The sequence below is a fragment of the Anguilla anguilla genome, chromosome 15, assembly GCF_013347855.1.
Source record: "Anguilla anguilla isolate fAngAng1 chromosome 15, fAngAng1.pri, whole genome shotgun sequence".
Lineage (NCBI taxonomy): Eukaryota > Metazoa > Chordata > Actinopteri > Anguilliformes > Anguillidae > Anguilla > Anguilla anguilla.
Window position 1 is genome coordinate 20,626,565 of NC_049215.1, and position 21,564 is coordinate 20,648,128.

The 21,564-nt window shown below is 43.7% G+C and overlaps 2 protein-coding genes across 41 annotated transcripts in view; both read right to left on the reverse strand.

Moving 5' to 3' along the window:
- The window catches only part of LOC118214123 (protein unc-80 homolog), a 52,335-nt gene extending 34,037 nt beyond the window's left edge, over window positions 1-18,298 (reverse strand). For 8 of the 19 annotated variants that reach the window (XM_035393725.1, XM_035393729.1, XM_035393724.1 and 5 more), the window contains exons 1-16: window positions 17,879-18,297; window positions 17,190-17,238; window positions 15,980-16,136; window positions 14,086-14,411; window positions 13,260-13,383; window positions 12,469-12,533; window positions 12,192-12,334; window positions 7,640-7,913; window positions 7,231-7,365; window positions 6,700-6,916; window positions 5,503-5,643; window positions 3,574-3,842; window positions 2,626-2,976; window positions 2,144-2,275; window positions 1,543-1,690; window positions 32-82 (exon numbers count right to left, since the gene is read on the reverse strand). In XM_035393725.1, coding sequence (XP_035249616.1) covers window positions 32-82; window positions 1,543-1,690; window positions 2,144-2,275; window positions 2,626-2,976; window positions 3,574-3,842; window positions 5,503-5,643; window positions 6,700-6,916; window positions 7,231-7,365; window positions 7,640-7,913; window positions 12,192-12,334; window positions 12,469-12,533; window positions 13,260-13,383; window positions 14,086-14,411; window positions 15,980-16,136; window positions 17,190-17,238; window positions 17,879-17,970 — 2,674 coding nt within the window. In that variant the 5' untranslated portion in view covers window positions 17,971-18,297. Of the gene's footprint in view, window positions 1-31; window positions 83-1,542; window positions 1,691-2,143; window positions 2,276-2,625; window positions 2,977-3,573; window positions 3,843-5,502; window positions 5,644-6,699; window positions 6,917-7,230; window positions 7,366-7,639; window positions 7,914-12,191; window positions 12,335-12,468; window positions 12,534-13,259; window positions 13,384-14,085; window positions 14,412-15,979; window positions 16,137-17,189; window positions 17,239-17,878 lie in introns of all 19 variants that reach the window. The other 11 variants (XM_035393734.1, XM_035393723.1, XM_035393733.1 and 8 more) reach the window with 4 other exon arrangements.
- A 1,071-nt stretch (window positions 18,299-19,369) lies between these two features.
- The window catches only part of map2 (microtubule-associated protein 2), a 95,527-nt gene continuing 93,332 nt past the window's right edge, over window positions 19,370-21,564 (reverse strand). For all 22 annotated transcript variants that reach the window (XM_035393649.1, XM_035393641.1, XM_035393638.1 and 19 more), the window contains one exon: window positions 19,370-21,434. In XM_035393649.1, coding sequence (XP_035249540.1) covers window positions 21,228-21,434 — 207 coding nt within the window. In that variant the 3' untranslated portion in view covers window positions 19,370-21,227. The remainder of the gene's footprint in view (window positions 21,435-21,564) is intronic.

Below are 21,564 nucleotides of genomic sequence, written 5' to 3' on the forward strand. Positions count from 1 at the left end.
TTATTGGTTTATTTGGACATAGTGTATCTACCCAAGTCTCTCTTATCGGCCCTCCGGTGCCTCTCACCTGCACTGCCGTACTCTGCAAGAGAAGAGATGTGGGCACAATTGGAGTCAGGCCTGCACAGACATGTACTTCACAGAAAGAACACACCCCAACCCCCAAATCACTCACACACACTGCTAATCACACACATGTAAGCACACACAAGCAGCTAATCTCATATACACATAAATGTGTACACACATCTAATAAGCACGTACTCACACATACACACACAGCCACACATATACACACACGCAAACAAGCACACACACGTACACACAGACACACACACACACACTTAATCACACATGTATTCACACACACACATACACACACACGCACACCAAAATATACACAAATGCACACAGGCACACACACACACACACACACACACAGGCACACACACACACAATTCTAACACAAGCTCTCCAGGGGCAAAAGGTGCGCTTTCATTAATTATGCTCTCATCCATCCAGTTACGTGCCTGTCATTTAAAAGTCTTTCAGTCGTTGAAATGGTCCAAGACATTTTGTTAAGCTGTCAAATGTGGAATGAAAGATATTCAGCCAATACATGTTGCACTATAAATGGAGAATCTATGATCTACCCCAAAAGTCCCCTGACAGGCAAGTACACGGAATGGATGAGCAACTCATCTGAGGTCAGTTTCATTCTCCAGGGCAGAATGGCTGGAAGATGGAAGATGTAAAGATAGAATGACTTAGGACAGCATAGACAGGCATGAACGAGTGAGATAAACAGGTAGATATGAACAGGGAGAAAACACTGCAGGAGAGAGAGAGAGAGAGAGAGCAAGAACATTTCCTTCGGTCCCCTCAATGGATCTTAAACAAAATCCGACAGATCTGAAAAAAAATTAAGCAGGGCCCTGCTGTTCTTTCCAAGAATGCCTTGCTCCTGCCTTCCCGCTGACAACTTGCAGTGTGACAGATGATCCTTTGAATGTTTCTTACACATCGAAAACACAGCATTTACCCTATTTGTGCCAGCTCACTATCAAAAGGAACAATATTATAATATAAAAGTACATGTTTTAGGGATACATTTACAAAGTATTTTTAATGAAAGAAATAGAGCTATATACATATACAATTACAAATATGCATATGCATTTTAACCAGTACTTACCAGTGCAACAATAAGTTTTCTTACAAGACATATTTATCATTCCATTACAATTCACGAAACCATAAAACCCATAAAATGAATCTTAGGGGATTCTTTTTATTATAACAATATCTGTATCTGGTGCCTTTTTCTTTATCTTAAAATAGAACAAATATCTTGTGTTCAAACATTTGAAAAAAAGTAAACAGCACAGTCTTTCTCATAATAAGAAACAACCAAAGAAAATGTATTTGATTCCTTCTTTTGGATACTGTGTTTTTGCCATGATGCGGAACCAAGTTTCAATTGAATGTTGTGCGTGTTTGCAGCACACCCACAGACGCACAGGCATAGCGCTGCTCTCTTACTGTCCGTGATAGGCTCCATGCAGAAGCCCAGCAGTGCGTGCAGGAAGTCCACGATGTTGTTGAGCGAGTCCCGAGTCACGTACTCCCTCATGGTCAGACGGAACTGCAGCTTGTCCAGCTTGTACAGACGGGTCAGGCAGTTCTGGGCCTGGAACACAGGGCGAGCCAGCAGAGTTTAGGGATTATCGTTTAACATGCGCTCAGCATAGCCTGAAGCGATGCTGTAAATGGGGACTACAAGAAAATAATTGCATTCTATATAAAATATATATCATTCAGTTGATCGATATCATCGATGTCAGCTAGTTTGGTTCGGAAAGCTGACTAAATGAAATTAATCTTTTCTTTTGCTGCTAACCACAGGTGTCCAGAAATTTGGACTGTCAATTAACTTCACCAAGCCATGCAATGTTCTGAGAATTAATTAATAAAAGAACATGACAAAATAGACGATATTATGTGATAGAATGAATAAAATAAAATGACTTAAATCATTCCAAGTGCAACAAAAACCTGTTTAACTTCTGATTGCAGTAAACTGTGGGGTCTGCTGGCTGTCAGTGTGGCACATTAGGCTGGGCTGGACGCCCGAGGGTCTCACCTGCAGACGCAGCCGGTCGCCTGACAGCCCGCGGTGGCCCTCCCCACAGCCGTACGCGCAGCCCAGAGACTTGACGATCTTAATGAGCATGGTGAGAGCCAGGCGGTGGGTACTGAGGGAGGAGCTGGCCTCCTGCGCGGGTGCGGTGGGGAAGGGGGAAGGGGGGGGGGAGTACAGAGGAAGAGCTGATCAGTGAGGCGTAGCAATTAGCCAAATGTTCAAACTGTTCGCTCCAGACAGCTGCTCTCAGATTTACATGAATGAAATTTTATATTTAGAGCATGAAAGTAATAAAGTGAGCCAGTGAGCCAATTGGAGCAAATAAAACTGGAAACTAATTCATAGAAGTCAAAGTCAGTCAGAAGAAAACATCATCATAGAGAAAATAAAGTTGGACAATAATTAGAGGTTTGTCACAAAAGTCACAAAGTTTGTCACACTAGTCACAGGATTACACAGTACAGTAAAAAAGGCATGTGTACTTTGCTGTCTTTCTCCTTGTTGTTCTTAACATCATCGCCGTTGCTTCCCCCTCCACCTCCACCTCCGCCTCCTCCTCCACCACCTCCGCCTCCTCCCCCGGAATCCCCACCCCCTCCAGGCGCCGCCCCCGTACTGCTGGAAACGCCCCCCTGGGCCCCACCACCGCTCTGATTGGCCGCCTCCTTGGAGCGGGCCTCGTCGTTCTCCTTGTCATCGGCCTTGGCGGGCGACTTGCTGGCGCAGGGCACCACGCCCAGCTGCAACAGGCACTCGATGATGTTCAGAGCCACGTCGCAGATGCGTGAACTGATGTCATGGGTCAGCACAGCATACAGGGCCCTCAGGATTGCCTTCAGGGAGAAAGAGGGGGCGAATGTCACACTGTCAGTTCCCAATGCACAATACCATTAACTATAATAATAACAATAATAATAATAATAATAATAATAATAATAATAAATAATAATAATAATCAGCATCATCATCATCATCATCATCATTGTGGATTACATTTATATACTGCCTTTTGTGGTCTCAAAGCGCAATAAAAGGAGGCAGAGCTAATCAATGTGTAGCACCTATCAGCCCATCTGCTAACCTACACAATTTTAACTGAATGAAGTAAAGTGCATCACTCAGTGTGCTAACTGCTTATTTACAACTTACCGCTTCTCCACATTACAGCATGAACTGTTCAGTATCAGTTCTGCTAAACCCTTTCATCAGAGAATTGTGCATGCACAACATGTAATTACTGTTTACAACAACACCAGCTGTTTATAAGTAAGTCCAGCTGTTACAGTCACCAAACCACTACATCGCACTTTGCCACAGACCTGATCAATTAGCAATAACCAAGAGACCTCACAATGAGGTCCAACACACTCCTGTCCCCCAATACCCCCAATATGATGCAAGCTTTTGCTAAATAGCAGCCCCCCTCTCACAGTGAGGTCCAGCATGCCGTTCTTCAGGATGAAGCTGCTGGCCCCCTCGATGCTCTCTCCCTCCTCCATGCAGGAGTAGTTGATGCAGGAGTCAGTCAGGCTGCGGGGCAGGTTGGCACAGGCCAACGGCTCGCTGGGCATCTCGGGCATGGGCACGGGGTTACACAGTCGCTTCATGTGCTCCGTGAAGAAGTCGGCATAGCCCACATTGAAGGATGCCACCGTGGTGTTGAACGTCGCCATGGTGATGGTGGAGATCTGTGAACGCACTAGCAGAGCGAAGAGAACTTGTTTTTTTTTCTTCAACAAAATTCAATTCATTTAGCAATGTTATGCCTTTTTTATAAGTCAACATTAAGGGCAAATTTTAACTGACTCTTGGCTTATGTGTCTAGTAGTTTCAGATGGTGGAGCTAGAAGAGATTACACTGCATACAACACGGCTCTTGGCTTGAAAAGTAAATTACACATATAGCAGTTACAGAGAGGGGGACAGTCAATGCTTCAACAGCACTCAAACACATTTGCCCTGTTAAAGCATTGTGCTGTTGAAGCACACTTTCTCTCGTTTTCTCTTGTAATCACTGCTAACACAACCAGCACTGAAACACAATGGCTCGGGACAGTGGGACTGAGCAGTCTTTATGTTTTAGCCACAACAGATTTAGCAGATTTAGCAGATTTAGTGGTACAGCAGATTTAGTTTAAAAGACTGCTTGAGAGAGTGATCATTAAGTGAACCCTCAGACCGTGCAAGAGAATGGCCTTTGAGTCTTAGTCATTATATGGAACAGCAATTTTACAGTTTTATTGGCCAAGAGACAGCGGTTTTTCAGCGAGTCAGTGACCATGTGAAAGAGCAGCCTTTATGGGTCATTGACCATTTTACAGAGCAGCCTTTTATGTGTTAGCGACCGTGAGACAGAGCAGTCAGTTACAGTGTGATGGAGCAGTCTTTGAGTGTCAGTTACAATATGACGGAGCAGTCTTTGAGTGGCAGTTAAAATATGACGGAGCAGTCTTTGAGTGTCAGTTACAATATGACGGAGCAGTCTTTGAGTGTCAGTTACAATATGACGGAGCAGACTTTGAGTGTCAGTTACAATGTGATGGAGCAGTCTTTGAGTGTCAGTTACAATGTGATAGAGCAGTCTTTGAGTGTCAGTTACAGTGTGATAGAGCAGTCTTTGAGTGTCAGTTACAGTGTAATAGAGCAGTCTTTGAGTGTCAGTTACAGTGTGACACAGCAGTCTTTGAGTGTCAGTTACAGTGTGACACAGCAGTCTTTGAGTGTCAGTTACAGTGTTATGGAGCAGTCTTTGAGTGTCAGTTACAGTGTGACACAGCAGTCTTTGAGTGTCAGTTACAGTGTGATGGAGCAGTCTTTGAGTGTCAGTTACAGTGTAATAGAGCAGTCTTTGAGTGTCAGTTACAGTGTAATAGAGCAGTCTTTGAGTGTCAGTTACAGTGTGACACAGCAGTCTTTGCGTGTCAGTTACAGTGTAATAGAGCAGTCTTTGAGTGTCAGTTACAGTGTAATAGAGCAGTCTTTGAGTGTCAGTTACAGTGTGACACAGCAGTCTTTGAGTGTCAGTTACAGTGTGATAGAGCAGTCTTTGAGTGTCAGTTACAGTGTGACACAGAAGTCTTTGAGTGTCAGTTACAGTGTGACACAGCAGTCTTTGAGTGTCAGTTACAGTGTGATAGAGCAGTCTTTGAGTGTCAGTTACAGTGTGACACAGAAGTCTTTGAGTGTCAGTTACAGTGTGACACAGCAGTCTTTGAGTGTCAGTTACAGTGTAATAGAGCAGTCTTTGAGTGTCAGTTACAGTGTGACACAGCAGTCTTTGAGTGTCAGTTACAGTGTGATGGAGCAGTCTTTGAGTGTCAGTTACAGAGTTACACAGTGTGCACCAGGCTGTTCTTTACCCTCCTTGACGGTGTTGTCACTGTGGCTGTTGGCGTGGTCGGGGAGGTCCCGCAGCAGGGTGTGGTGGGAGTGCGAATGTTTGGCGCTCAGGCTCTCCACATCGGCGGAAGTGTCTGTGCTGCCGCGCCGGGTGAACTTCCCTGGACAGAGGAAACACCACCACACGCATCATCCTTCACACTGTCCACACACTGGCCCAAACGCATTACTCACCCCCCTCCCCAAAATTAACCAGTCCTCAAACTGTAGGCCGGGACCACTGGTGAGCCTTGGGAAAGATAGAGGTGTGTCACAATCTGCACATGAAAAAAACAGCCTACTGTTTATAATAAACTTCCCACTGACATTCCCACCAGTGAAACTAAACACTACACTTGTTACATGCACTGTACTAGTTATTAGAACTTTCCCCTCATTCTCTACATTTTCTGATCTGGTAGCTTCAGCGTGTCATGTGTGCACACATCTCCATCTGCCTCATCCCCTGCTGATCACAGTACATTAACTTCATTTGGCGGTTTTCCTCATTTATTTAGCGGACGCTCAAGTAGGATATTGTAACCCAGTTTACATGCACCTGGGACATCCAGCTGTCCCTGGGGTCAATATTTAACCAATCTACAGTAATCCACAAACAGACACAAATGTGAGATGATAGATGCAGTGGTAAAGGCCATTATCAAATGAACAAGCTCAGGTTCACTTGAGTGCTGCACAGAGATTTAAAGGTGTACACCAGGAGGGTTCACATGCTATCCTGGGGCCCGATCTTGAGTGATGTTTTTCTTTCCAGCCATAGCTGCAAATCATGGTCTGTAATGAGCCATTCTTTGACTCTTACAGGATGACTCACTCTCAAAAGCCACAGTATCTAGGAAATTGATATTCATAAGCTATGAAGAATGAATACCTCACATTCATTCAAGGGCTTTCTAAGGAGTCAGATCAGTTATTTTGCAAAGAATGCTTTTTCTGTAATAATTCCTCCAGAAAGAGGTTACAATACTTTCAAATAAGAGTGCTGAAGGAAGAGATATGCACAAAGGTTGGACTACCGGTCAAGAAACTGGATGGAAAAAAAAACACATCTCTAGAGCAAATCCTTCTGATTGGTTCATACAAGGCAGAGATTGGCCGCACACCGTTGCTCCACCCCTCTGTGAGGTTTGAGGAGCAGTGGCTGGTGAAGACCGTACCCATGATGGTGGCCTGCCAGCCCCCGCGGTCGAGGGCGCGGCGGTCGTCCCCCAGGCCGGAGAAGCTCCCGAAGGAGAAGGTGCTGCGGGTGGGCGAGACGTCCAGGTGGTCCTCGTGCAGGAGGAAGGGCACGCCCATACGCCGCTGCCGCTTCTTCCCCGTGTGGTGGAACGGGATGGAGCCCTTCCGCTCGCGGTCTTCCCGCCGATTCTTAAACTGAGAGAGGGAGGGAGAGAGAGAGAGAGAGAGAGAGAGAGATTGTCATTATTACGATTACTAGTCTAGATTACAGTTGAGGTTCATATTATTACTTGTCTAAAATATTATTAGTGAGGTGAGACAGCTCATAGGTTAGGTGAATTGGTCATACAGCTCATGCAGAAGGTGTATGTAGATGTGAGGGCGCATACAGTTGGTCAACAAAAGAAAGCAAATGTGCGTGTGCGTGCGTGTGCGAGTGTGTGAGCATGTATGCGTGCGCCTGCGCGCGTGTGTGTGTGTGGTTTCTGTATGTGTGTGCATGCTCTCACCTTCTTGAAGATGTTCATTCCCAGGTCAGAGGCTAGGTCAGGGACGGCCTGTCTCCTCAGGTTGGTCATGGACACCCTGGCGAAGGTCTCGGAGCTCAGAGACTTCTCCTCCTCATTACACTTCAAGGTCATGTCCTTTTCATTGGAGGGGGAGGGGGATAAGATATAAAGATACCCAGAATTTAATCCCCAGCATCCTTTGAAGGACTGGAGCTCAGTGACGATCAACAGACATTCAATATTCACTGACACTATTCAATATTCAACATTCAGTTTAATATTCAAAAACACATATTTCCCATGAGTTTAGTACAATTACATTGGACGTACCCTAACCACTCAGCTAGTCTTAGTAAAATGGACAGATGATGTTGTTGAGCCATCGTGCAGCCCGCTGCAGGCCCGTTACCTGTGTCTTGTGGGTGTTCACCAGGGAGGGGGTGGCTGCCACCATGGAGCTGCTGCGTGGGCGTGGCAGGGGCGGGACTAGCGGCTCGGGGGGCCTCTCAGGCTTCTCCTCCAGGATCTGGCGGAGGCGCTGTAGGTAGTACATCAGAGCCCAGTGCACGCCCTCCTCCGTCCAATGGGGCTGGAGCAGGCACCGCAGGACCGCCACGTCAAAGTACGTCCCGTACCGGGCACGCTGGGCCAGGGGCACGGAACTGCCTACGGAGGGCAGCACCCTGGGGACGGCAAGGAGCCAGAGATGAGTCAAATGAAGGGGTGGAGAGGAGGGAAAAGGTAGACAGGTGGTAAAACATCAGGTTGTAAAAGCAAGGAAGAGGGAGACTGATCTACCTCTCTCTTACAGGAAAGGAGATGAGTAGAAATCAGAGGATTGAGATAAATCTATTTTTATGCAGATTGAACTGCCAGACAAATATTTAATGTATGGTATTTATATATTCAATTTATTTTGTTTAAATTGTGGTTGCGCAAATAAGAAACAAGTATGTTAAAATATATTTTACCAGTAGATTTGAATGTATAAATATCATCCAAAACTATTTAAATATAGTCTGAATTTCTTCAGTGAATAGGCTACCCTAGAAAACAGCATACATTAGAACAACTGGTAGACTATTAAAACAGATTAAATTGCATTTGCCCATGTGACCAGATCTTTGCAAGCCTGCTGGTTTCAGCCTGAATTATTACAATTAAATGAATGATTCTACTGTAATTGTACTGTAATGCATGTAATTCTGGTCCTGAGATAATTCTCATTTGTGATTTTCAGACTGCTACAATGGAGTCACTGTTCATTTCATGAGAAAAATTAATTTGACTGAAAAAGCGGAGACTCAAATCCCTGCGCACTTCCTGCTCGTCTCAAAACGCCGCCTTCCGTATGTGAGGGCACTGAGAATGAGCAATCAGCGGAAGTGCGCCAGAGCAGCGCTGAAGGTCAGCGCTTAATGCCCGGCATTAGTGCTGGAGCACAGCCGCGCACAAAAAGCAAATGGAGATTTCCACTGAGTGTGAGGGAGGGGGAGGGACAGCGCAGCAAGTCATCTTCTGACGGGGAATTTTTATCAGAGACGAAAGACGCCTCAGACGGCTGGCGACAACGTTAGAAATATCTTGCATCATATTAACTGGTTGACACCATGCACATGCACACACACACACACACACACACACACACACACAGCCTTGATGTTGTGACAGGTTGTCATGGTAACAGAAGTGACAGCACAACAGCGTCAACCCCCCCGGTGTTAGGGTGCTATGCGGCAGGGGTTGCCATGGCGGCAGCATCAGGACCAGCACCAGCTGCAGTCACGGCGGGAGCAGGCAGGCAGGCTCAGGCCGGCAGCGATGATGTGGACCTGTGTGCAGCAGCACTGGCTGCGTGAGCTGCATTAATGAGCAGAAACCGCAAAGCAGCAAAAGAATCATACAGCTCTGGATCACCACTGCCGTACATGAAGCACAGCACTGTCTACTGCACAGAGGTGTACATGAGAACTGTTACTGCACAGAGCTCTACATGAGTACTGTTACTGCACAGAGCTCTACATGAGTACTGTTACTGCACAGAGCTCTACATGAGAACTGTTACTGCACAGAGCTCTACATGAGTACTGTTACTGCACAGAGCTCTACATGACTACTGTTACTGCACAGAGCTCTACATGAGAACTGTTACTGCGCACAGAGCTCTACATGAGAACTGTTACTGCACAGAGCTCTACATGAGTACTGTTACTGCACAGAGCTCTACATGAGTACTGTTACTGCACAGAGCTCTACATGAGAACTGTTACTGCACAGAGCTCTACATGAGAACTGTTACTGCACAGAGCTCTACATGACTACTGTTACTGCACAGAGCTCTACATGAGAACTGTTACTGCGCACAGAGCTCTACATGAGTACTGTTACTGCACAGAGCTCTACATGAGAACTGTTACTGCACAGAGCTCTACATGAGTACTGTTACTGCACAGAGAACTGTTACTGCACGGAGCTCTACATGAGAACTGTTACTGCACAGAGCTCTACATGAGAACTATTACTGTACATAGCTCTACATGAGAACTGTTACTGCACAGAGCTCTACATGACTACTGTTAGTACACAGAGCTCTATAGCTGCTGCAGAGGGCTCTACATTACTCCAAATAGTTTCTTGTTACTGCTGTAATTGCACAATTCTACATTGCTGTGCGGTTTTAATATGGCCAGTAAAACCAGCTCATAAACTGTAGCTCCCCGCAAGCTATTACTCTCCTTGTCCTGCAAATCCTAACCTACTTAAACTCAAATGTTATTTTTAATGTGGTGCAAGTCAACACCATGTCTCTCAAGCTCACTGGACCTGCAAGCTGCAACACAGGGCTGAGTCAGACGTGTGAATAACCCTCCCCTCCCCATACTCTTAAAGAAACACAGTTGAGTTCCCTTCATGCCTCAGACATATGCAGTGGTCTATCTAATGAAAGCAACATTAAAAGCAAATGCTGGAAAAACTGAATTCAGTTGTCTTATAAAAAGGTTTTTAACTGGTATTTTAAAGGTCCAGGAAACTGGATTTGACTTGTGATTATATTCCCCAGAAGTGACAATTGATTACCTTTTTTCAGGTTTTTAAACCAATTATAACCACTAAATTGGATAATTGTGACCTGACAGCAGACAAGGACAGGGTGGAGGTGTATCCCGCACTGACTAACATTCATATCCATAAGAAACGTCATATGTAGACCATTCCTCATCGCTAACTATGTAAGAGCCAGTTAGAGCAGATCGTCTCATGCAGTAACCTTACACTTCCAGGCAAAACAAAAGAAAGCAACATAAACTAGGCTTTGCCATCGTATAGTTAAACCTGTAGATCATAAAATGTGTAATAATTCTGTAACACTGAGCTACTGCACACTAACATTAGATTCAACGGCAGCCTCAAACTCCAGACATTACGCCCAAATAAAGAATGTATTTGATTCCTCATGTCTAAGCTTGAAAGCTATTTAATTGTCGCTAGCTAACGGTAGGTCTACTTATCGATCCACCTTGTTCGGCAACGAGTTCTGGCCGAAAATGGGCACTGCAAATTCTAACTGTATGGGTTATTGTTACATGAGTTCCAGATTTTTGGGAAACTAAAAAAAGTGTATTGCTTTCTCCACATTCAGAGAAGGAGCAATGCTTAGGCATTTTCAACTTAGCTTGCTCTACCCACAAAAATGTAGGGACAAGTGTCATTTACATACTGCATATAGTAAGGATTTCACTGAATACTGAAAACGGAATTCTTTTGTTAAATTGCTAATACCCCACCCACTGAAAACCTGGCATTTAGCCCTGGGAAAAGTCAAGCCAATTTCAGCATGTTTTCTTTTTCTTTTTTTGCTGAGACTATAAAAGTGGATATCACCTGTAACTCCCTTTATGGCTGGATTTCTGTTAGAGAAATTCATAAATATTTCCCTGCAGGACTAAGCCAATGCCCTGTGAATACACTTGACTCCTGCCCCTCCACAGTCATTAACAAACAAAGTCACGTGAGGAGACGTGCATATTCCCCAGAGCTCAGGGGTTTCAGCCTTCCCCTCTACTGCGCTAATGAAATGATTCATTAGTTTCATCAGCCGCTTATCAAACCAGGAAGGCCCCCGTCACATGACCAGCTTCTCTCTCCTCTCTCTGACTGGTGGAACAGGTGTGAGGAACAGTGACAAAGATGGAGAGGAAATCAGACACGAGGAAGAATCGCAGTGACTGCTCCAAACAAGCTGATGCAAATGGTTTACTCCCACTGTGGATAGACCAGAATGAACCTACTGTTTATTAGCATTCTGGAAAAATATCTCATAGATTCAGCAAGCCCAGCATTGACATTTCTTTCCTTATATATGCCATATTCATTACACTCAGTACACTGTAAATAAAATACTAATGATAATGAAAAAAGGGAATATATTGAGTGATCAATGCTATACAACACAATATGCTGTATAACATATCATAGTTGCAATATATGTAATTGAGAGCTTTATTTTAAATATAACATGTTCTCATTGTGCTAACTCCATGTGCTGTGTTGTTGGTCACGTCTTCTTGAGTGGCCTTCCATTCATGTGATGTATCCTCATAAATTTTTTGAAAATAAAAATAAATTAATTACGTTTCATTATTATTATTATTATTATTATTATTATTATTATTATTATTAACAGCATCACAAATAGGTGTCTCTTCAGGAGAATGGGACTAGGTGCTATAGAAATGTGGAAGCAAGGAGCAGACTGATTTATTCATGAGCTGATTCAATTTTGACTGAGGTTCGGCTGACAGACACCCAACCTCGCACTTCCACTGGAAAAAAAACCAAAACATGCCTGCATGCCTGCCAGTGTGTGCAGCACATGCACTGGTGCGTGTGTGTATGGGTGTGGGTGTGTGTGTGTGTGCGTGTGTGCGTGTGTGCGCGTGTGTACGCATGAGCTCCCCTACTTCTTCTGCTGAACACCTCTTTCTCTGGGACCTGGCTGGGAAGGGCCACCTCCTTCCACAGAGTTGCCACGGCGACAGCTCTGCCCACCTGCCCCTGGGGAGGAGGAATCTGATTGGGCAGTTTCGCACACCACCTGGAACCCCTTACCGAGACAACAAGAGTGATTGATTAGGGCAGTAAATGACTTCAGCTTTCCGCAGTGCGCTTGCAAAGAGGGGTTATGACCGCAGGGAAACTTAATTAGGAAGCAGCATTGATCACTGCCTGAACACTCACCATGGGGCCAGGGTTGCTGGACCCACAGGGACTGCACTGGTTGCTGGTGGGGGAGTTTCTCTTGGCTAAAAATAGCAGGAACACAGCAGATAAAATGGATTATATTTGATATAATGATAAGAATGGAGGAAGAAATACATTCCAACTCATTAGCATCTGCTTAACGTGGTATGAAATATGACCATTTTCATGAGTGAAAAGAGGAGGACATTAATATTCTGCTGATGAATTGGGTCATATTTCCAAACAATACAGAGATCCTGGTAACAGCAATGAACTTATTTTGTTTAACATTTAAAAACAGTAGCAGAAAAACAGAGTAAACATAAACATGAACAATGTCACGAGAAGATAATGCTAAAAAATAAATGGAGAAATTCACATTTTCAAAGCTTACAATAAGGTTATATTCCCTTGAATATGGCCTTACTTGATCAGTTCATAATGCTTTGATTTAAATGAGGTAATTTCAGTTATTTTCCTGGAATGCCAAAATGGTTTAGTGAGATAAGGAAACCGTCAAGTAACAAGCAACACGTTGCTGGCACAGGTGTGAGAACAAGCTGCTTAAAATTCACAGTACAGACACCACACTTTTTATAGAGAGTGGATTTTTGACAATTTTAGCATTTTTTCAAAGCATGCCAGGAGTTTCAAGAGATATTTAAGAGTCCATCATCAGTCTCAATTTACTGTAAAAATTACCTTCTGGGAAGTGAACTGGAATTGTGAGGTGGAGGAACAGACTTATTCACCTGTGAGCTCAGGCTACATAGCTGCAGGTGACTCACCTGTCACAATGTTGCGCACAGGTTTGATGAAAGCGGAGAAGGCAGGAACATCAGGCTGACGATGCTCCCACATTGGCTGCCAGATCACTAGGCCACTGGCCAATCGGAAGGTCAGGTCAGACTCCTGTAGGATCCACAAAGTATAATATACTGTGATGTCACTGAGGACAAGAGTGGGCAATCAAATTCAGCATGACACACTTCACTCGATATCAAAATTATGAAAGGCATTGTACATAAGGTGTCACACTAAGGTAAGGCAAGATACACAATGCTTGGGAACATTTGCTTTCATGATTTCAATTACGATTGGCGCAGTAGGCATTATTTTAACATACAATGAGTCAAACTAAAACTGGAACTCCAAAAGCATGTGGTGTCCCTCCCTATATTACTTGCATGAAAAAAGTGACATGAAAGCATAAATATGAAACTGATAGAAAACATGATTGATGATTTAATATCTGTAAAAGTTTATAAAAATCTGCAGTATATACCAAAATGAGCTATATTTGATACTTCATTTTCAATTGCATGTGTATATATGCACATTATGTATGCATGTTTATAAAGTATTTGACAATGTCATTAAACATTGTTAATATTATATTACCACTTCTTTTTACAAGACACCTAATAAATTTAGTGTAATGGAGCAGCACAACAGAGAAATATGATCCTCATCAGTCAGAGGGAAAGCCAGGGCACCCAATCAATCTCTGCACTGTACAACACCACCCTCATTTCTACAAGGATCAATAAGGATGGTATCTCTGGTGACAAAAGTTATGAAGCAAGGAGCAATAGGGGGAGGGAGGGCAAGAACCTTGATACGGCCGACGAGGGGGGCAAAGAGGAAGACAAAGAGCTCCACGGTGGACATGCTCTTATGGAAGAATTTGGCACGGGCGTGTTCGTCCTCGTCCAGGGAGCCGGCGCTGCAGCGGGGTCCGGGGCGGTGCTGGGGCGCCGGGGGGGAGCCCGGGTTGCCCATGGGCTGCAGGAAGGCACTGCTGCTGCTGCCCCCGCCCCCGCCCGACCACCTGAGACCTGGCCCCGCCTCCTGCTGGCACTCCTGGGCTGCGTCCAGTAGCATCCAGTGCAGAGTGTGCAGCAGCTTGGTTTCAGCCACGCCCAGTTTATCTTGGTGCCCTGGAGACACACAAGGGGAAAGAGGTCAAGGGTCAGAAGGATGGGGAAAGAGTTACTTTAAAGCAAAAATCCTTGGGAAGGGAAAATAGCTCCGGTCACACACTCTCACTAAACACTTTAAAGCTGAATGTCCGGTATTTGACCAGATGTAAACAAAAGGTCAGAGGGCGTGATGTCCAGCTCACTTGAAAGCAATCTACAAACACACAGATGTCATACGCACACAAACTGTGTTTACAATCAAATAAGTCTTCTTTCCCCTCTTCAACCCCGCCCACTCACCCACGAGTACCCAACCTAGTCATACACATTCTAATTCATTAGACACTACCGTGAAATTTCTCCCATTAATTACTTGGAACGGACAATAGGCTACATTGTACCATCAGGACCACAACCTGGACATGTACAAATAATTTAAAAAATAGACATTCTGGTCAAAAACCTGAAGTTTACCAAGGGGATGAAAACAAGCCAGCTCTGCATCACTTTTCATCCCCTTGGCGAACTTCAGCTGACGCCACCGAGGAAAAGCAATTCCAAGGTTACAGCAGCTCTAGTTCCAGAATGAGTCGCGTCTGCTTGTCTTTTTGCCTCGCTGTATCTGGGCCATTACAGCAGATAGCTAGCTATGGCAACAAACTCTCCATTGAAATCAGATTACAAACCACAGGCTCTGTGGCCCACACCCACACAGAAAAAAGCACCATGCCCAGAAAAGTCCCAAGGAGATTTTAGAATAACAAACACAAGTAAAGGTACATAAATTCTGCAAAAGTCAGCAGTTGCATGGAAAATTATGTGTTACATATGCTACAATCATGTATTAACTATGCATGGAGCCAAAATATCTGTGATAGCCTAAACTAATCTATAACTAATTAGCAACCATATGCATGCACAACACAGCATTTTATTAGACTTAATAGTGTATTTTGAGACATTGGTCACCTTTTTTGGCTGACCTACTGCTCACATTTCTACCAGCTATGTTCTATCATTATGCACTCCGTACCAACAAAATCTAAAAAACATTTTACACAAGCAAATTATAAGGTTTCACAGGTATTGAAATGATTCTTTCTTAGTTTTCTCAGCAATTTAGGATGAAAAGAGGCCCACACTCTTCTATGGGTCACTCTGCCAATAAGCTCTTCTATGTTTTACTTCAGAATTACTACTTGTGCAGCAGGTAAAGAAAAAAGTGCCAGACTGGCTCCATAATCCCTGTACCATGTTTGCCCAGGTCATCACCGCAAAACAAAATTGAGCTCTCAATTGACATATTCAGTTACATAAAGGTAACAAGCCCTCAAAAAATACACACATCAAATCACAGTCAAGAGGAACAAACAGGTGTATCACACCAAGCCCTATAAAAACAAGCGCAAGAATCACATGACACTGCAGAATCGTCAATGCACCAAAGCACTGCTAGGTCTATCGTTAATCACAGAAACCTGCCGCCCTCTCTGGGCATGCTCAGAGACCTCAGCTCTACTCACTCCTCTGTAAGGGATGGACAGCCTGTGCTGGGGCTTGGAAGGGGAGCACAGAGAGAGCCTTACCCAGTTTGTTGCGGTTGGACAGCAGGATAGCAGTGCAGTGCAGCACGTGTGGCAGCGCCGTTTGGACCAGGTCCCAGCGCGACACACTCTGGATGGCCTCCGACAGCACCGGAGAGAGCCCGTGGAGCTTGTTCTCCACCAGGACCCGCTCGAACGACTGCCAGGGAAAGGAGAGGGTTTCATATTGTACTGCTACTCTATGTACCAATGTGAACCTAATAATGCCACTCCATGACAGTTATGGACAATACTCATTCAAATATCTTTTTAAATGAACAGTTCACATGGTGTTATTATCATATCAGTACAGGTGTTTATCTAAAACCATGTGCACAATATTGTATGCCACTCTGGATAATTGCATCTTACTGTATGACCATTCTTAATTTACTGTGAACCACTGAATATTTTTGATTATATTTGGGCGGCCAAAAGTTTAACAGTCAGATAGACAACACTGATGGAAGAGTGAGGCTACCATGCATTGTCAATGTGTGTCTCGTATTATAAGCTAATCAAATAATGAATCCATCTATTCTAAAATAATGATGATGGTTTCATGAAGCTATTCACTGACATTCATCTCAGATTAATTTGTTTCATACATTTGTTTTCATCAGTAGAACAAGGGCATCATCCATTCAGACAAATTGCTAGTTCTTTAGGATATAAACTACTGGTCATCAGTGGCAGTTTTGTACTTATTTTCCATACATGTTTGTTTAATTGTTCATATTTGCTTATAGAAATTGCCTACACAGACCTATGAAAATTAATGCTTTCGGTTTTTTTTTTTTTTTTGCAGCTTACATCATTGATTAGAACAGATCTGCTCAGCATTGCCAGGCTTGTAGTTTAATTGTTTTAGACATGTTGTGAGGGAGCAGCTGATATTTACATTTATGAACTGTCTATTTATTGTATTGCTACAATTTCCAGAAAAAATGATTAGCATGCAATGTATGCCTTTAAGGTGCTGAGAAATGTAATGAACATGTCCCTGTGTATCACCAAAACATTTTCTTCTTGTGGCAAAACAAAGTAGCAGAGTGAGGGCATTAGGCTTTCCAAGGTTACCATTGCTCAGACCAGTTTGGCTTTTAATGCATTAAAATGAGAAACATTCGAAATTATAATATGATCGGATTAGTGGTAGATGAATCGTTATTAACCTCATTGATAACCTTTTTTGAAAACCGTGGTTACTTACCACGCAAGAGGCTTCATACTGCTTGCCCAACTTCGGCCTCAGAAAAGCACTGCAACGACAAACACATTACATGTTTCAATTATGTTATAACAAATCGGATATTAGAATGAAATATATAGATTTAGAGGATCTGGCAGGACCCTTGACTTTGAAAGCTCACGTCTACTCCAAGGATAAGACAAATTTGTGGGTGTGAGTGCATCACTGGTTGAACATAATTTCTATTAGATCGTAACTGACAAACGGTCGCGGTGTAAAGGCGCAGAAATTAAAGTAGATTAATGGCCCAGAGTTTCAAACGTCAGGTGACAACGATGGGTTCTCCTTTTCAATTTGATATTTTTTACACTCCTCTGTTTTATTTTCGCAAATAAAACGTTCACAACGTATGAGTGATTACGCATACAATCACACACAGGCGAGCGCGCGCGCGCGCGCACACACACACACACACACACACAACGAACGGTCTATATGGTAGTGACATGGAACATATTGTATAAGAAATTATTCCATGCTAATAACAATCACGGTCGGTTGCTTAGGAAATTTAAAAAAAACGCAGATGTCGTCCACGTATTCATAAGGAACAAGTTCCCTTGGCAACTAACAGCCATCACGCAACACAGTCTTTTCCGCCCAATCAGTGCCGAACACCTGTTATCAATCACGTAGCCTACATCACTAACCTGGTCTGCCTCCACAGGAAGGTTTGAATCGGGAACGGTATCCCCCTGCCGCACTCCTGGTCAGTGTCGTCCAAGCTCTTCCTCTTCACCATCGTGTCGCCGGCTGGTCTTCGGCAGACGCTGGGCACGGTCGGTCCAGGTGATGTGTCGCCTCACGACATCACTATGTTTGGGTTGTGTGTAAAATGGCTGCAAGTACTGAGCGGACGGCGGAGCTCCGGTTTCAGCACCACCCTCCCTGAACAGTGGCTGGGAGCGGCATGGTAATTTATCTACAGCGAAACCGTCTGGCTTAAAGACACAGTAGCTACGAAACATCTGTGAAATCCCTGCAGTCGGAATTGATAACATAAGTTCTGGGACTTAAAGGGCTACCAAACAACAATATGGTTAAACACACGCTAGCTGATCAGAATAAAATTCAGTATGCATTTGTTTAAATGCACTATTTCTTCACGGACAGTATCGTAGACGACAACCAATAACCTACTAGGATCTACCATCGATAAATGCTTACATTCATACATTAAAGGGGAGACGCTATAAAAGTAGGCAACAGCTAGAATGTTTCAACTACATTAGCTGTGTATGCCATAGATGTTTTGTTTTTTTATTTTTATTTTTTTATTACAACAGGACATGGTTACAGCCTTTAAAATCCACATCAAATCAAATGTTATTGCATTTTAGTGAACAAAATTTTGGTAATAAATGGTTTATATATTTATTCTCTTTTATTATTCTCTATTTACATTAAGGAAAAAACAAACAAGGTGGATATTCCTTTTCTATGTCATTTTGGAGAAGAGAAAGAACACTAACAAAACTGAGCTTATACTTATAGTAGCCTGTACGGTCATTTTAAGTTTCCCAACCTTAGCACGAATGTGCTTCTTTGTGAAAAACAAGAAGAGCTATGCAATATTTTCAACAAACTACATTCATCTGTTGATTTACTGGATAAGAGTTTACACACCAGCACGATACTGTAAATGCAATATTTTGAGCATTTGAGACATGGAGCTGAGGCAGTCTAAGAACCTTGCCTATTCTGTTACCTTGTGAGATATGTATTGCCTGGCAGGCATGACAAGCACACCAGTGCTAGGAAATGTAACGCAACACAGACTGATTGTGTTGTGATTGTAGGCCTATAGAAATCATTTCAATTATTTTGAATTTATTTTAAAGCTCTTCACTTCGTGTAGGATTTAGGCTGCTAGGTACTAAAGGGGTACTGTGCAAAGCAAGAGCTTCAGTCAGTAGAGGGAGCTGAATAAGAGCAGACAACTGCAAACAACTAATATGTTTTGCTAAATGGTGTTATTATAAACATTTTGTTCTGTGTTTGTGTGAGTGTATTTCCATGATAGACTTCAGGTTTTCCATGTGCAATGAAGACACACACACACACACACACACACACACAAACACGCACGCACACACACAGGTCACAAAGAGTGGGTCACAATTTTTAGATGTGTGCCAAAAAACACTTCATGCTAATGAGTTCTTTTATTGTCATTATTAAGAGCATTTGATTATCAGTACTATTTCAAGAGGAGGGAAAACTGCATACATCTACATGACCTCATAAGTACATTAACACTGGCAGAGGGGATAGGAGTCTTGCTGAAGAAACACAGAAGCGGAACAAACATCAGGGGTTTCCAGCAGAGGGGAGCACAAATGGCAACAGAGAAAAATATACTATAACACTATCAAACAGATGCAAGATGAATGAGATTCTCCTTTCTTTTTCAATAACATTTTTCCTTTTTTTCTTTTTTTATTTATTTTTACACAAAACAAAACTACTAGAATCCTAATGTAACTTGAATAGACCGAGGTCTGGAACACAGAGTCATGTGTCCAAAAATAGCTGCTCCCTAAATTGAAAAGTCTTAAATAATAACCGTAATTCTGTTGAGGTAGCTTCTCTGATGACTGCAAGCCCTAGGCCTCTCCGGGTCCAGTGGGTTGTCTATGACCATGTTGTCATGGGGGGAGGGGGGGGTCTAAGTCACATGATGGCATGTCCATCTGGCCTTCATGCAGGAGGTGAATCCACACCAAATGTGGAAAACATTCAAATTCATTGCTTTGTTTCCCTCTCTCACCACCTCAGCTATAAGCTATTGTGGGAGGTGAGAGTGTTCTGCTGCCAAATGGCAGCTGTGTATCACTCAGATGGCTGATAAACACTGGATTGGTGGAGGTGAGCTTCCTCTTGCTCTGTAATGTGTTGTTATATTGTGCATGGTGCTATCTAAATGCATTCCATCATCATCCGCCTTACCATGTGTGTTCACAGAGTCTGAGGGTTCTTGTTGCCTTGACGGTCAATTCACATCCTAAAAACGAGTCCTGCTCTTTGTGAAAGCTAGCTAGCTAGCCTTCTAGCACCCCCATGAGGCATGGTTTAATATGGACCCGGGAGCTCTGCAAATGCAGCCATCGGGGAAGCATGACATAATTACTATTCTACAAAACATGAAGTACTCATTTTTTTCCCAATAATTCTGGAAATAACTTACTAAAACCTTTGTTTAAAATAGAAAATAACCTTTTTTTGCACTAAAATTGATACATGCTCATCATACCATAGTTTATTCTTGCAATAATGCAATATTACAGGTAGAAGAAGTTATTATAGTAGATGTCATCCCTTTTTTTAAAAATGGCTGAGTAATTTATGTTGAAAATTGATCTGGTGCATATGTGTGTCTGTATATATATATATAGATATATATATATATAGACATATATATGCAATGTTGGATTTGCATGATTTACCGCTGATGCGTGTTTGTAGCTGGTATTCATGCATTGACGGAGGCAGAAAATCATGTCTTGAGTGGAATGTTGAAATTCTGCCCTTACTTTCGTAGAAAAGGCTCTGAGGTTGGTAGGGATTAAAACACTGACCTCCAGGACCAGATTACCAGTCCCTAATCCAAAACCTCAAGCATTTTCCAACTGAATAATCATGCCAAAATGACCCAGGACCAGTGGTGGGTGGGAACCGTTCACCAAGATCATACATACTGTTTAACAGAGGGGGGAAAAAAACAAATAAAGTAATTACAGACTACCTCCTCTGAATGTGATTAAAACCAACACAAAAAAGAAAAAAAAACATTTTTCTGTTATATCCCAGATGCAGTCACTACAGTTCGAGGTTTTTTTAATAATATTTTTCAATTGGAGTCGAGGAGCTGGGGGTGTCCCTCGTTCACAATGCCAGCAGGCTCCAGCCTGCTGCTGTGCTGCAGAGGGGGAGTGACGGGAGGGCTGGGCGAGGTGGGGGTGTGGCCAGGCCCTGGGGAAGGTGGGGGGGGCCAGGCACTCACAAGCCCTGCTTGGCCAGTGCGGCGGTGACGTCCTCGGCCAGCGTCGCGAGCTGCGGAGACTCCAGCAGGTTGATGCTGCCCGAGGACGACATGTTGCTGAAGTGCGGAGGGGTGAGACCACTCGGTGACCGGGTCACGATCTCCGCCCCGTGGTCCACGCGCGCCTTCGCCGTGTCCCGGAACGGAAGCTTGTGGCTCTCAATCTGAAGGGGAGGGGTGCAGAGAAAGGTGTGTGTCGAGGGGGTCATTTCAGATGTGTGGCAGGGTTAGGGTTTTAGGCAGAGGCAGGGGCAGGGTTAGGGGTGTGGGCAGGGGCAGGGTTAGGGGCGTGGG